At 39.7% G+C, this 14652-nt stretch overlaps 1 protein-coding gene across 2 annotated transcripts in view; it reads right to left on the reverse strand.

Moving 5' to 3' along the window:
- Nucleotides 1–14652, reverse strand: part of LOC111056044 (protein transport protein Sec24A) — a 41314-nt gene that overhangs the window by 16303 nt on the left and 10359 nt on the right. The window contains exons 7-10 of one of the 2 annotated variants that reach the window (XM_039437902.1): nucleotides 13663–13765; nucleotides 11955–12081; nucleotides 10962–11071; nucleotides 8020–8251 (exon numbers count right to left, since the gene is read on the reverse strand). In XM_039437902.1, the coding sequence (XP_039293836.1) occupies nucleotides 8020–8251; nucleotides 10962–11071; nucleotides 11955–12081; nucleotides 13663–13765 (572 nt within the window). Of the gene's footprint in view, nucleotides 1–8019; nucleotides 8252–10961; nucleotides 11072–11954; nucleotides 12082–13647; nucleotides 13766–14652 lie in introns of both variants that reach the window. The other variant, XM_039437901.1, reaches the window with a different exon arrangement.

Consider the following 14652-nt stretch of genomic DNA (forward strand, 5'->3'; position numbering starts at 1 on the left):
TTCTCAACTTATTATGAATGATTGGGAAATGAACAGCAGGCAATATGAGTTCGTATTCCCCACTGACTTGCATTGTTTTTACATTAGCCTTTAATGAAAAACATCATATAACGAAGGTTTTATAGACCTTGATCTCGTCTAAACCTAACAACTCTGACATATTACTACAAAAAACTATGATTTCTAAAATTCTGTAACTAGCAAATTCTGATGCGGACCACTTCAACTTTGATAAGAATCCAACCATCTCTCAGATCACCATCGATATATTATACCATCTTCAGTGATCTAATGAAGCATTATAAGAGTATATCAAGAAAATAGAAAATAATCACTGACTGCCCACAATGCCTTAATTTTGACTATCGACGACAGTCATCTGATAAAGACTAGTATTTCAATGGAATTGATAAATACATAGGCCTATCTTTCTCCCAGTCACACGTACTAAAATTAATCGCGGTTAGACGATATCATCTCTAAGGGTGATATTCACTCCATCTCTATACATATTAGTTGATCACGAATGGGATACCAGCTTATATACCACGGTACAACAAACAGAATGGAGTTGGCTTTATCTTAGACAAGCAGCTGAAACAGCGCATTATATCTGTGGAGAGACATAGTGATAGAATTATGACCATCAAACTTGCACTCGACAGGCAACCTTGCTTAAATATAATTTCAACGTATTCTTCGCAGATAGGATGCACAAGTGAAGAAAAGAGGTGCTACTGGCAGGAACTGCAGGATATTCTCCAGGGTATACCTATTTGAGAAAACAAAATCATGGCAGGCGATTTGAACGGCCATGTAGGTAGGCAGGCCCCAGAAGGATGATGTGTGGTGCATGGTAACTATGGGTATGGTACAGCGAACATGCAGGGGCAGGATATTCTGGAGATTGCCGGAAATTTTTGAAATGCCAATAGTTAACACATGCTTCAAGAAGAAAGATGAACACTTAATCACCTACAAGAGTGGTGCAAATGCATCTCAAATCGACTACATTCTGTGCGATAGCCCAATGCGAAAATACTTTAAAGACTGTAAGATTATCCCAGATGAACCTCTCACTACACAACACCGACTGTTAGTGGCATGTTCAAAGTTACCGCAGTAGAAAAACTGTTTCAGGAAGAAAGCTGAGCCGAGGATAAAATGGTTTAATCTTCAAAAAAGAGCTCTGGCATCAACGAAGAGCTCTAGCATCAAAAGTTGCAGGGTTTTTGGAAACGTGTAACACAGCAGGAAAAGATGTAAACATTGTATGGAATGATTTCCAAAAGCACACAACAGATACAGCCAAAGAGGTACTAGGTATTAGCAAGGGTATCCTAGAAACAAGGAAAAGACCCCAACTGGTGGATTGAAGATGTAAAACCATTTCTGCGAGAAAAGAAGTTGTGCTTCAAAACCTGGCAAACATCAAAAGAAGAGTCAGATCGCCAAAAATATGTTGCTGCTAAGAAGCTGACTAAAAGGATTGTTGCATGCTTGCGGGCGGCAGCTAGAGAGGATATGTACAATAGATTGGAGAAAGCAGTAACAGACCAGGAAATTTTCAGAATTGCAAAACTCAGAAATAAACAAACTAAGGATATAAAACAGAATAAGTATGTGAGAAACTCCACAGCAACACTGTTAACTTCAGATAACGATATCAATGAAAGATGGCATGAGTATTACAACCACCTATTAAATGAAGAGTTCCCATGAGAGGCACTACCCAGCCTACATTCAGTGCATGACCCTATAAGAGCAGTTGCGCTGGAGGAAGTGAAGGCTGCCCTTAGCAAAATGAAAAATAGCAAAGCAACAGGACCTGATGAAGTACCTGCAGAACTCTTCAAAATATGCAGAGAGTCAAGTACATTGTGGCTAACAAACCTCTTCAACCTTATACTTACAAAGGGTAAAATGCCTGATGGATGGAGGCAGAGCAACTTAGTGCCTTTTACAAGAACAATGGTGATGTGGTAGACTGTGGCAATTACCGTGCAATTAAGCTAACGTCACATGCCCTCAAGATCTGGGAAAGTGTGCTTGTGGAAAGTCTCAAAGAATCAACTACAGTTACACCTTATCAATGTGGCTTCAGAAATCTTGAGAAAGCGTTCGACCGTGTTCCGAGAGAGCTTATATGGCAGACACTACGGGCACAACTGGTTCCTGAACAATACATCGAAATTCTCAAGGACATGTATCATGACATCAAGACTAGAGTCCTCAGCCCTGCTGGTGTTGGTCCGGAATTTGAAGTCAAGGTCGGGGTGCACCAGGGATCCACTCTTAGTCCGCTGTTGTTCAACATAGTCATGAACTACGTTACCGCACACCTTCAGAAGCAAGCCCTTGGTCGCTCCTATATGCAGATGACATAGTCCTTGTAGCAGAAACTTCACAACAGGTTCAAATAGACTTAGCAGCATAGTGCTATCACGTACACCCTGAGTAGCTTCAGAGGTGGGTGATTGATACCCAGGTGTTGCTCCTGGATGACTTAGCTCAGTCGTAATGTGGGCGGGGAAAGGAAGCAAGCCGAAGTTCCTCTTCTTTCGTCTTTGTGCCTCAGCTGGCGTGGACAGCACCTTCTGGTGCTTCTGATGGCTTCAAGGTCGCTCTCTTCTCTGATGACACCACTTTGATGTAATTTTGTATTGGCCTTACGGCCTCGGTTCCGCTCCAGTGTAGTAGGAAGAGGAAGGATTGACAGGATAGGGACGGCAGACAACGGTCCGCTGTGCCCTGGGGAGATGGAAGAATAGGGACGGCAGACAACGGTCCGCTGTGCCCTGGGGAGATGGAAAGATAGGGACGGCAGACAACGGTCCGCTGTGCCTGGGGAGATGGAAGAATAGGGACGGCAGACAACGGTCCGCTGTGCCCTGGGGAGATGGAAGGATAGGAACGGCAGACAACGGTCCGCTGTGCCCTGGGGAAATTGAAGAATAGGGACGGCAGACAACGGTCCGCTGTGCCCTGGGGAAATGGAAGGATAGGGACGGCAGACAACGGTCCGCTGTGCCCTGGGGAGATGGAAGGATAGGGACGGCAGACAACGGTCCGCTGTGCCCTGGGGAGATGGAAGAATAGGGACGGCAGACATCGGTCCGCTGTGCCCTGGGGAAATTGAAGGATAGGGACGGCAGACAACGGTCCGCTGTGCCCTGGGGAGATGGAAGGATAGGGACGGCAGACAACGGTCCGCTGTGCCCTGGGGAGATGGAAGAAGAGGGACGTACGGCAGCCAACGGGCCGCTGTACCAGGACAGGAGGACAGGGACGTACGGTAGCCAACGGGCCGCTGTACAAGGACAGGAGGTCAGGGACGTACGGCAGCCAACGGGCCGCTGTACAGGAGAGGAAGGTTGGGAGCGGAATGCTGTGGTCTGGGGCTCGTCCGGCGTTTAAATACTCTCCTAAAGTGGAGGGGATGGAGATTTGCTGCCACCAGAGGCAGTAAGAATCCTCCCGATGCGCGGAAGATGGTGCGCCATCGGTACCCTCCTTATCTCCGCGGTCAGCTAGCTTTGCTGATAGCCGAGCGTCTTTCAATAATATTATATTTATTTTCTCGTCACAATTTTACTTTGTGACACCCCACTCCTACTTGAGGGGGGGGGGGAATCGGAGCCCTCTATGGCACCACCTTAAAAAGCGTGAGCCATCTAGGCATCACCTTAAGAGGTGTATGCCGCTCAGGCATCACCTTTAGAGGTGTATGCCACTCAGGCATCACCTTTAGAGGTGTATGCCACTGCCTATGGGCATCATCTACACCTGGTCCACAGGTACATATTTACTTCGTCCATCTGGTAACCGGACTTTCATACATGGTCGACCGGCCCGTTTACGCTTACCAGGTGTCGAGACTCGGTGACAGAACACTGGATCCTTATTCCTTGAGAGTCCTGGTTTGGGATCCTGGGACTGTGAGACTACCTCTTTGACAGTCGAAGACTGTGTTTGCTCTTTTACATCCATATCAGTTGAGGAGGGTATTGACTCCTCCACATCCATGACAGTAGGGGGTGGTATTAACTCTTTCACATCCATGACAGGGGGTGGTGGTTTTGTCTTTTCCATATCCCTCTTGGAGTTACCACTTGTGTTGGTGGCTGGGGCATGAATCGTGGCCTGCCGTTCAGAGTCAGTCATCTCTTCCCTGTGATCAATCACTATGTTGCCCCAGGATGCTTGCCTTGGAATATATGACAATTCCGCCCTGGCATTAATCAAGTCATTGAGTTTGACTCCATTCCAAACAACCTGCTTGTACATCCTTCTGTTGCGACTCTTGTTGTCCTGAGAATCGGAATCTACAACTGATATTGTTGGGACTGCTGTTGTCTTAGTCCCCAATAAGAGAGATTGCGACATAATTAGTGGACTTGAAGGATTCAATTGGGGAGGATCCCACTCCACCTCTCTCGTGAATGTGTCAATTGTCACTCTGTTCTCACGCATAAACTCCATGCCTAATAGTAACTCCTGTCCAAGTCCTTCCATTATAGACGCCGCTAGTGGAATTGTGGTTTGTTCTATGGCCACATTAGTAGCCACTTTCCCATTTAACGGGGTTGACCGTCCATCAGCTAATATCGCGCGGTGACATGCTGGTTCTTTCCGTATCATCCCTATTTTCCGGATGACTTCATAGACCTCGTTGCTCATATAATTAGCTTCAGCACCCGTATCTAGCAAGGCCTGACACTTTTTACCGCCGATTATCACGGCAATGAATAGTCGGTTGTCCCTTGATGACTCTTTGATCACAGGAATCGTCTGTGTCGTTCGCACCACTGCTGCCTTGTTCGACGTTTCATTCCCCTTTTGCATGTCACAAACACAGTTCCGTGCTTCTTTCCGCATTTTTACATGGTGGGATTTCGGGACATTGTGATCTCCAGTGTCCCGGTTTTTTACATTGCCAAAACACTGGTTCAGACTCATTAAGAGAGAGAGGGTCTGTTACTAGGAGTTTTCTCTATTTCGACCTTGGATCTTGTAATTTTTTTTGGGTCCTCGGTCTTGTGAACTCTCGAATTCTGTCTATTCTGTTTTCTCCTCTGCTATGATTTGTTCATACTCTTTCGCGAATTTTTCCAAATCGTCAATACTATGAACATCCGATTGCCGAATATAAAATTTGTACTGTGGATTTTTATACACTCTCTGTAATTTATTCTCGTCTGTTAAACCTCCACGTCGCCTCATGAGTGTCAGTACATCTTCAAGAAATTCGTCAAACGATTCACCTTCCCTTTGCTTCCTTGCCTGAATTAGATTCTCGAGGTCCTCCTCATAGGTAAGTGGGTAGTAGCGTGATCTAAAATCTGTCACAAAATTGTCCCATGATTTCCACTGGTCACAACGATTACGCATCCATAGAGTAGCTTTACCAACTATTAACTCCGGTAGCGCGACTAGTAGTTGGTTGCCAGTGAGCCCATAGGCTTGTTGTAGCTTGTCTAGCCTTTCTAAGAAGCTGGGAGCATCTGACTGGCCGTCGAATGACAGTCTCCAGCTTCTTACTTTGTCACATACCACGCCTGGGTCCATGAGTGGGGTTTGTGTTAATGTTGGTTCTGAACTAAGCTTGGGCACCTGTTGCTGAGTGGTTCTTACTTCCTTGCCTCATGCCCCACGTTGGGCGCCAATCTATCACGTACACCCTGAGTAGCTTCAGAGGTGGGTGATTGATACCCAGGTGTTGCTCCTGGATGACTTAGCTCAGTCGTATGTGGGCGGGGGAAGGAGGCAAGTCGAAGTTCCTCTTCTTTTGTCTTTGTGCCTCAGCTGGCGTGGACAGCACCTTCTGGTGCTTCTGATGGCGTGAAGGTCGCTCTCTTCTCTGATGACACCACTTTGATGTAATTTTGTATTGGCCTTACGGCCTCGGTTCCGCTCCAGTGTAGTAGGAAGAGGAAGGATTGACAGGATAGGGACGGCAGACAACGGTCCGCTGTGCCCAGGGGAGATGGAAGAATAGGGACGGCAGACAACGGTCTGCTGTGCCCTGGGGAGATGGAAAGATAGGGACGGCAGACAACGGTCCGCTGTGCCTGGGGAGATGGAAGAATAGGGACGGCAGACAACGGTCCGCTGTGCCCTGGGGAGATGGAAGGATAGGGACGGCAGACAACGGTCCGCTGTGCCCTGGGGAAATTGAAGAATAGGGACGGCAGACAACGGTCCGCTGTGCCCTGGGGAAATGGAAGGATAGGGACGGCAGACAACGGTCCGCTGTGCCCTGGGGAAATTGAAGAATAGGGACGGCAGACAACAGTCTGCTGTGCCCTGGGGAAATGAAAGGATAGGGACCGCAGACAATGGTCCGCTGTGCCCTGGGGAGATGGAAGGATAGGGAAGGCAGACAATGGTCCGCTGTGCCCTGGGGAAATGGAAGGATAGGGACGGCAGACAACAGTCCGCTGTACCCTGGAAGATAGAAGGTTAGGGACGGCAGATGATGGTCTGCTGTGCCCTGGGGAAATTGAAGGATAGGGATGGCAGACAATGGTCCGCTGTGCCCTGGGGAAATGGAAGGATAGGGACGGCAGACAACAGTCCGCTGTACCCTGGGAAGATAGAAGGTTAGGGACGGCAGATGATGGTCCGCTGTGCCCTAGGGAGATGGAAGGATAGGGACGGCAGACAACGGTCCGCTGTGCCCTGGGGAGATGGAAGGAGATGGATGTACGGCAGCCAATGGGCCGCTGTACCAGGACAGGAGGTCAGGGACGTACAGCAGCCAACGGGCCGCTGTACAGGAGAGGAAGGTTGGGAGCGAAATGCTGTGGTCTGGGGCTCGTCCAGCGTTTAAATACTCTCCTAAAGTGGAGGGGATGGAGATGTGCTGCCACCAGAGGCAGTAAGAATCCTCCCGATGCGCGGAAGATGGTGCGCCATCAGTACCCTCCTTATCTCCGCGGTCAGCTAGCTTTGCTGATAGCCTAGCGTCTTTCAATAATATGATATTTATTTTCTCGTCACAATTTTACTTTGTGACAGTGCACAGCATCAAATCAAATTCAATCAAATTTTATTTTGCCACAACAAAAGTAATAATCCTCAATACAAAGTTGAAAAAAAACATATTGATCAATATTTAAATATACTCGAAAAACAACTTTGTCAAAACAAAATAACATGTTTGGCGCTGCCTGCAAAACCAAAAATTAGAAAGTCGAGGGTTGAGAGTGAGTCGTACTAAAACAGAATACATGCACTGTAACTTCTCTCAGGAATCAGAACATTTAACATCAGCATGGCACAACCTCAGCTTGATGGCACCCCTTTAAAACAAGTTGACCACTTTAAATACTTAGGATCTACTCTTGCATCTACAGCCTCCGTTGACAGAGACATCAGGGACCGGATAACATCTGCGTGGCTGAAATGGCGATCTGTGACGGGAGTAATCTGCGATGTAAAAATGCCCATCGAGGTCAAAGGAAACATATATAAGAGAGCAATTAGGCCAGTTTTAATTTATGGATCTGAATGTTGGGCTATGCAAAATTCAGATGAACAACAATGTTACAGAGATGAAGATGCTCCGGTGGTCGGGAGGTGTAGCCCTGAAAGACAAAGTTAGGAATGAATATTCAAGAGGAACATTCAAAGTGGCAAATATAACTGATAAGTTGAAGAAAAATCGCTTGTGCTGGTACGGGCACGTTATGAGACGTGGTGAGGATCACATGACCAGACGCGTCATGGAAATTGAACAGCCTAGGAGACGCCCTGGTAGACCGCCGACAACCTGGATGGGTACCATTTTCAAGGATATGAGGACGACGGATTTAGAGCCTGAACTGACTCAGCAGCGCTGGGAATGGCGGAAGGATTAGGAGGGCCGACCCCAAGAGAAATGAGACATAGGCTCGGGAGAAGAAGAAGAAGAAAAAGAAGAATCCTATCTTTTAACCAGGGTTGAATTTAACATAATTTAAATTCAATTCAATTTTATAACTGGGGTTAAATTCAACAGAGGAATGTGTTGCTGACCATTAATGTCGACGACAGTCATCTGGTGGGGACGGTTGAGTCCGTCGGCCATGCTGTAGAAGTGCACAGCCGAGTCGTAGGCGATGAAGCCGACTGAGGTGCGCGCGTCACCTGGCAGCTGGTCGAGCTCTTGCAGCAGGGTCTGGCAGACCACTTGCAGGTAGCCGCATTCGGCGCCCAGGCGCGACACGTCCAGCAGAAACAGGTAGATGGCCGGCTGCGGCGGGCGCACCTTACAACACAAACAAACAACTTTAATACAAAATCAAATCAGATGTATTGCTTTACGTAATACTAGTTTCAACACAATATGGGATTGTTATCCAAGTCTTCTCCTCACAGTTTGAGCCTACAAAGCTAGAATTGATTCAGCATTCCTGAGGCATCGTTTCCAAATCAATCTTAGGAGGTTTTTGCTTACTCATTGTATTGATGAGATTGAGGGTTGGTATCGAGTGGTTGATTGATTGTTGTCTGGATAGGATTTGATTTGATTAAATTTTCTTTCTGGAGACTCTTTAAAGAGTATAGGAAACGTCAAGGACTATTTGTCAAAAAAAAAAAGGAATACATATATACATCACATTCCACAATGTACATTACAATTTAATCCTCCCTCAATTTAATCCTTAATTAACTACTTTAGTAATGCTTGAGTAACTACTTTAATGTATCATTCATCACTGTTTTTCTTTTTTCTTTTCCTTTACAAACAGAAATTCTCAGTTTCTATTATTCTTCATTTTTCTTCTTAATAATTTCATTTCCATTGTTTTTTGTTATTGGGATTTTAACACTGCATGGGCACTCTTTATAACATTGCATAAAGACTTATCTTAACTCCTGAGCGCGGACGAAAATTTTACATTTTTTGCGCTCAGTAAAATTTGTCAAATCATTTTTTAAATTATAAGTATTATTGTATACATTTATATACAATTTATATATATTTTCCTATTTATAAATTCTTGATAAACTAAGCTCATGTTATATGATTAATTCTATTTCATTTTTTGTTTACTAAGGATTTTTCTGATTATATTTTCTGTGATGTATACTATTTTCTTTGAAATTGTAATTGTTTTGATTGACAAAATAAATTTGAATTTGTATACACTATTTTTATCTAAGACCATTCAAGCAAAGTATCATATTGCTGTTGTAAAAGGTCAGAAATCAACAAACTGGCTTATTGGTGAAAAGATTAAAATAACTATATAGGTGAAAAGCTAATCAGAGAGAGTGAACAGTAAACTTGAATAATGAAAACAAGACAAACTGAAAACATAATTTACCGGTACTGAAAACTTGTCAAAATGAGAATTCAACAGATTGAAAACTTGATAAACTGAAAACTTCATGAACTGAAAGCTTGACGAACTAAAAACTTGAAACCTGGCAAATTGAAAACTTGACGGAATGAGAACTTTGGCATAATGAGAACTTCATAAACTGAAATCTAGACGAACTTAAAACTTGCCAAACTGAATAGATTCATTAAGAACTTGGTAAACTGAAACCTGCCATCATCAAAAAACATGTTTTAATATTGATGCCACCAGCATCGAAAACCGTTATAATGATCAAGTCGTTGCATGAAGTTCTCATTATAGTATAATTTTGAAAATGCATTGCGAAGAGACTCCTGTTATGGGATTATTTGTGATGTCTACATTATAACATGGTCGTACATAAACATTATTTTATACTGTTTACAAAAATGTAATATCAATAAAACATAATTTTTCATAATTTATACTTATTTGGCAACACCAGAAAAACAAGAGTTTGAGTGCTGGTGACGAGTAAAAAAACAGAAAACGATAACATCACTTTCAATAAAAAATTGTTATAGTACTTCCAATTAATTCAAAAACACACGATTCAAATACAAAGCAAAATCACAAATATAACAGATTTGGAAGCTAGAACGCACGCTTTCCCAACCATATCCATTGGATTGAAACAAAATAAACTCTATAAATTGTTCGGTAACGAAAAAACTTGCAAAAATTGAAATTGCATCGGCCTATGTGGACCGAGCTGTCTCGTAACTGAACCAGTTAGTTATACCAAGGTGAAAAACTGGCGAATCTGAAACTACATATCTCTCGACTTTAGATAGATAGAACATAGGGTTCAATGGAATGAGCAACGGTTCTTATGCATAGAATGGGTTGAGCCTAAAGTAGGTTTAAGAGGAAAGCATTGATTCAGAAACAGATTGTATCATTATTAACTTGGTGAAAGCCATTTCTCGTTACATATTTTAAATTTGGCTTGGTTATTTAATTATTGTGGGTTTAATATCTATTTGAATTAATATAATAAAAACAATATGGAAACTTGAAGTACCCTTTATTATTTAAAATTTTACAGCAACTAGTTTCGACCCTAGCTTAGGTCATTTTCAAGTTGAAATGTCTATTTTTTCTATTTGAATTAATATGGTGTAATCCACAAAAATATAATTGCAGAATTAGAATAAATCTCGGCGTTGTTCACTTCTTACTCCAGCTTCATCAATGCCATTACAAGGATAAATAAAAGGTAAATTACTAAATAAATTTTTAAATGTATGAGTTCAGGGCTACTTTCTTGTATTTATAAAATAGAATTATAGTACCCTTTAAAATTAATAAAATAAAAAAACAATAATACAAATTGTAACGTAACTACTAGTTTCGGTGATCACACCATCGTCATATAGAGTTGATAGATAGGAGCAGCTGCTGATATAGTTAACTTCAAGATGTTATTTGAAATAACAACACTATTAGTAAACATTTCTAACCTGACGATGGTGTGATCACCGAAACTAGTAGTTACGTTACAATTTGTATTATTGTTTTATTAATTTTAATGGGTACTATAATTCTATTTTATAAATACTAAATAAATGTATTTTCATTTTCATAAAATATAATACAATCATTACCTACCATGTATTCAGACGGCGCAATAAACTCGATGGTGGCATTCCGTATTTCAGGTCTCCTCGATGGATCGCCATAGGTTTTGGTTTGTGGATCAAACTGGAATTCGTCAGGCACTACAAAATAGCAAATTGAATTAGTGATGGATTATAGGTTTAAAAAGAAAATCATATTTTATGAAAAAGTATATTTTACGAAAAGTAAAAGTATATTCTATAAGATATTATAAGAAGTAACAAATTCTATGTTTATTATGCTCTTCCATCATAAGGGAGAAACGCTAATTGATTAACAAGAACTACTAGTACCTTTTTTTCTTTGAATCACGACTAATAATTGTATGAAATATAACTGTCAAGTAGCCCGATTGAGATAAATGATTAATTAACATAACCGAAGTTTAGAGAAAGCCATTCTAGTATGAGAATCGATATGGAAAGCAGATTCAACTTCCCATTTTATGGCATGTTTTTAATAACATGTTCTCTTAATCTGTGTTTTAAATTGAAAAATAATATGAGTGAAAATTTAATAATTCGAATGTAATAATGAGTCTGGTTTAAAAAAATATATTATAAGGATAATTATAATATCAGGATAATATAATATAATATAATAATAATAAGGATAATAAGGATATTATCCTTATATTATAAGGATAAAATATTTCAACTAGTCTTAAGCATATTTGATGATTCCACTGTCTGCCAACCGAAGCCACAAAGAATCAATTAACATAACCGATAACAACGCTAATGTTAGCGAGTTCATGTTGATAAACTTTGACGAATGAATAAGTGATAACTAATGTGGATTCAATGAATATTTCCGGTGCGATAACAAACTCAACTTCTTCAAAATATGAACCAGTGAATAATACGAATTTGGCTTACTATTTTTCAAACAGAGACTACAATTCGATTTTTTTGCTGATATATCAATTCCGATCGCGTTGCATATACAATTCATTAAAAATAAAGTATATTGTTAAAAACTTACATTCGTTAACTCTAAAACACAAGTTGCATTTCCATCTCTTATTATCAACAAAGTAAACAAATGGATTGATATAGGTCCGACACGTTCTACATCTCACTATCGTTGTGCATTGGATTACAGATAATTGCTGCAACAGAATATACACATCAGAAATTGATTAATTCAAATTATCAAGTAGAATACCATACAAACATTAATATTTCAAAGATATTTCAAAGTTAACTGATTGAAGTATTCACTACATCAAAATCGTCATATCGAATGAGATAGTATTATCAGAAAAGCAAACTATGATTGAAGATATTGATAAAATCAGCAATGCGATCAACATAAATGTCTTCCATTATCATAGTTTCGATAAACGATAAAAAAGACAACAGACATCATAAGCAAACGTATTGTGACTCAATCACAATGAAAAATATCTCCAATTTGTGGAATTACAAATTCTAAACAGAAAATTAATTATAAACTTATTAATGAATAGAAAATGAATTTGATAATGGTACCAGGCTATAGGCCTACATGAATTGTTTACCAACACAGAATCATACCTATCTAAGCAAACACAAAATTATTGATATGAAGACATAAACAATAACTACATTTTTAAATCAATAAAAGTCAACTTCCTAACTGGGAACAGTAATTTTGATTCAAGAATAGTACAGTATTGGCAAAATAGGAAGTCTAATATAAAATGTGACCAAAAAATTGTATTAAACTGTAGTTATACTTAATTATTAGGTAAATTGAAAATAACATTGAAAAGTTAAAGAAGTTACAGTCAGAATAAGAAAGATATGAAACAGTGATATTTTTATGGTTACTGTAATAGTTATATCTGGAGTTAAAAAGGGAACTAAATAAATGGATTAGGAGGTGAATATTATGGAACACTTTTTCGAGGATATGAACTGATGGGTTTAGTGTGTTATTGGAAGCTGAATGACTACTACATAGACTACCAATAAATTTAATAAGATACATTGTTAGCTTCAATTGCTCAAAAAATTAGCTACTCTCGACTGTTATGATACTAGGTTTTTGTTTCATAGATGTGAGTCAATAAGCAGAAAAAACTATATTTAGTAGGCTACATAGCACGCTTTGGTTTTCTAGTATGGTTTTACTAGTTCTAAATGTTCATAAAAAGTTCAAGTCGTTAATGCCAGGTATTCTAAATATTTATGACACCACCCAAAAAGTGAGGGAAAATAAAAATTTCACAACAAATTAAGGATGAATCACGGTAGATAATATGATACGAACAAAATATCAGTTACCACGAATTCTATTGATTAAAAAACAAGTAAGTTTGTTAGGAGACACAATAAAGACAAACAAAACATTACCTAGGAGAAGATTGAGAGTGAGCTCCAGTATTTCCCATTTTTCTCCACAAACGTCATGATTTGACTATGGATCCGAGAGGAAAGTTTCAGAAAACACGACAAATCATTAAGATCACAAGATGTCACGAATTCTCAAACTTATTTTACCAAGAATTGAATAAGTGAATTATTCAAGAATTGAATTGATTATGCAAGAATTGGATTGTCCAAAGACATTTATGTAGTACTTTCAGATTTGATAGATATGTGAAGGAGAAATAACGAAAGGTAATTGATAGGACAGATTGGATAGAAGGAATGGAGTCACACAAGACCACACCACTACCTGAGAAACTTACATTATGTCCACTCACATTCATATCTTTAAATGGATGTATAAGAACTCCGAGCGGCAGTCTTGACTTCTCCAGCAGCGCTTTCGATTCAGGGATTTTTGCCAACGTACACCTGAATAACCTTAAAACAAACAACAAAAATAATTTTAAAAAATCGCATAAATTTTTGTTTGAAAAAATAAAGCATGAACATTCAATGAATTTAAGTTACATTCAAGCTATGAAAATACAGTATTTTGTATCGAATAATACATAAATAAAAATAATAAATTTTACAAATAAAATATATATTTTTAAACCTTTTTCATATGAAATGAGGAAGAAAAACCTATTGTGTTGAGAAGGAAAAAGAGGAGTTTCAAATCAGTTGCAATTATAATTTATTTCTTCAACAAGTTGAAGGAGAATATTATTGTGTTGCAGAGCACCGAAGAATAACATTCAATCAAGTTATCATTCCAAAAATGATTCCACCGAAGGGAGAAAGGAGTCCTAATCCGAACAATAATTACATTTGAGCACTCATATAGCATGTTAATATGATGTAACCTATTACTAATAGATAATACTCCTACTAGCAGCTTCAAACCAACTTTGATTCATTAAATAATGACTGAAGACTATTAACTTGATGTAGATAGAAAAAAAATCAATGTAACGCACGTACATGACGAATCAATTATTATCGGTAGTTACGTAATTTGTCAGTAAACGATAACGGCTACAATTTGGTTCTACTTATTCAGAGTCAAAGTTTTGTCATAATTAATTTTAGGTTCATGCCGACTACAGCCAATAGTGGTAGAATATTGTATGAATACTCTTACTTCTAAATATAAGAGCTACTGGAAATATAAGTGTTGAGGCTTTAAATCATTAATGAATGGACTGGAACATTATTGAATTTGGTTTGACTAATAGGTCGAATGGTTAAGCAGTTGTATATTCAACTATATATTTTGATTCAAAACTCGACTCAACTGTACTTTATATATAGGCCTATACTAG

Source organism: Nilaparvata lugens, chromosome 11 (assembly GCF_014356525.2).
Source record: "Nilaparvata lugens isolate BPH chromosome 11, ASM1435652v1, whole genome shotgun sequence".
In the NCBI taxonomy this organism is placed as follows: domain Eukaryota; kingdom Metazoa; phylum Arthropoda; class Insecta; order Hemiptera; family Delphacidae; genus Nilaparvata; species Nilaparvata lugens.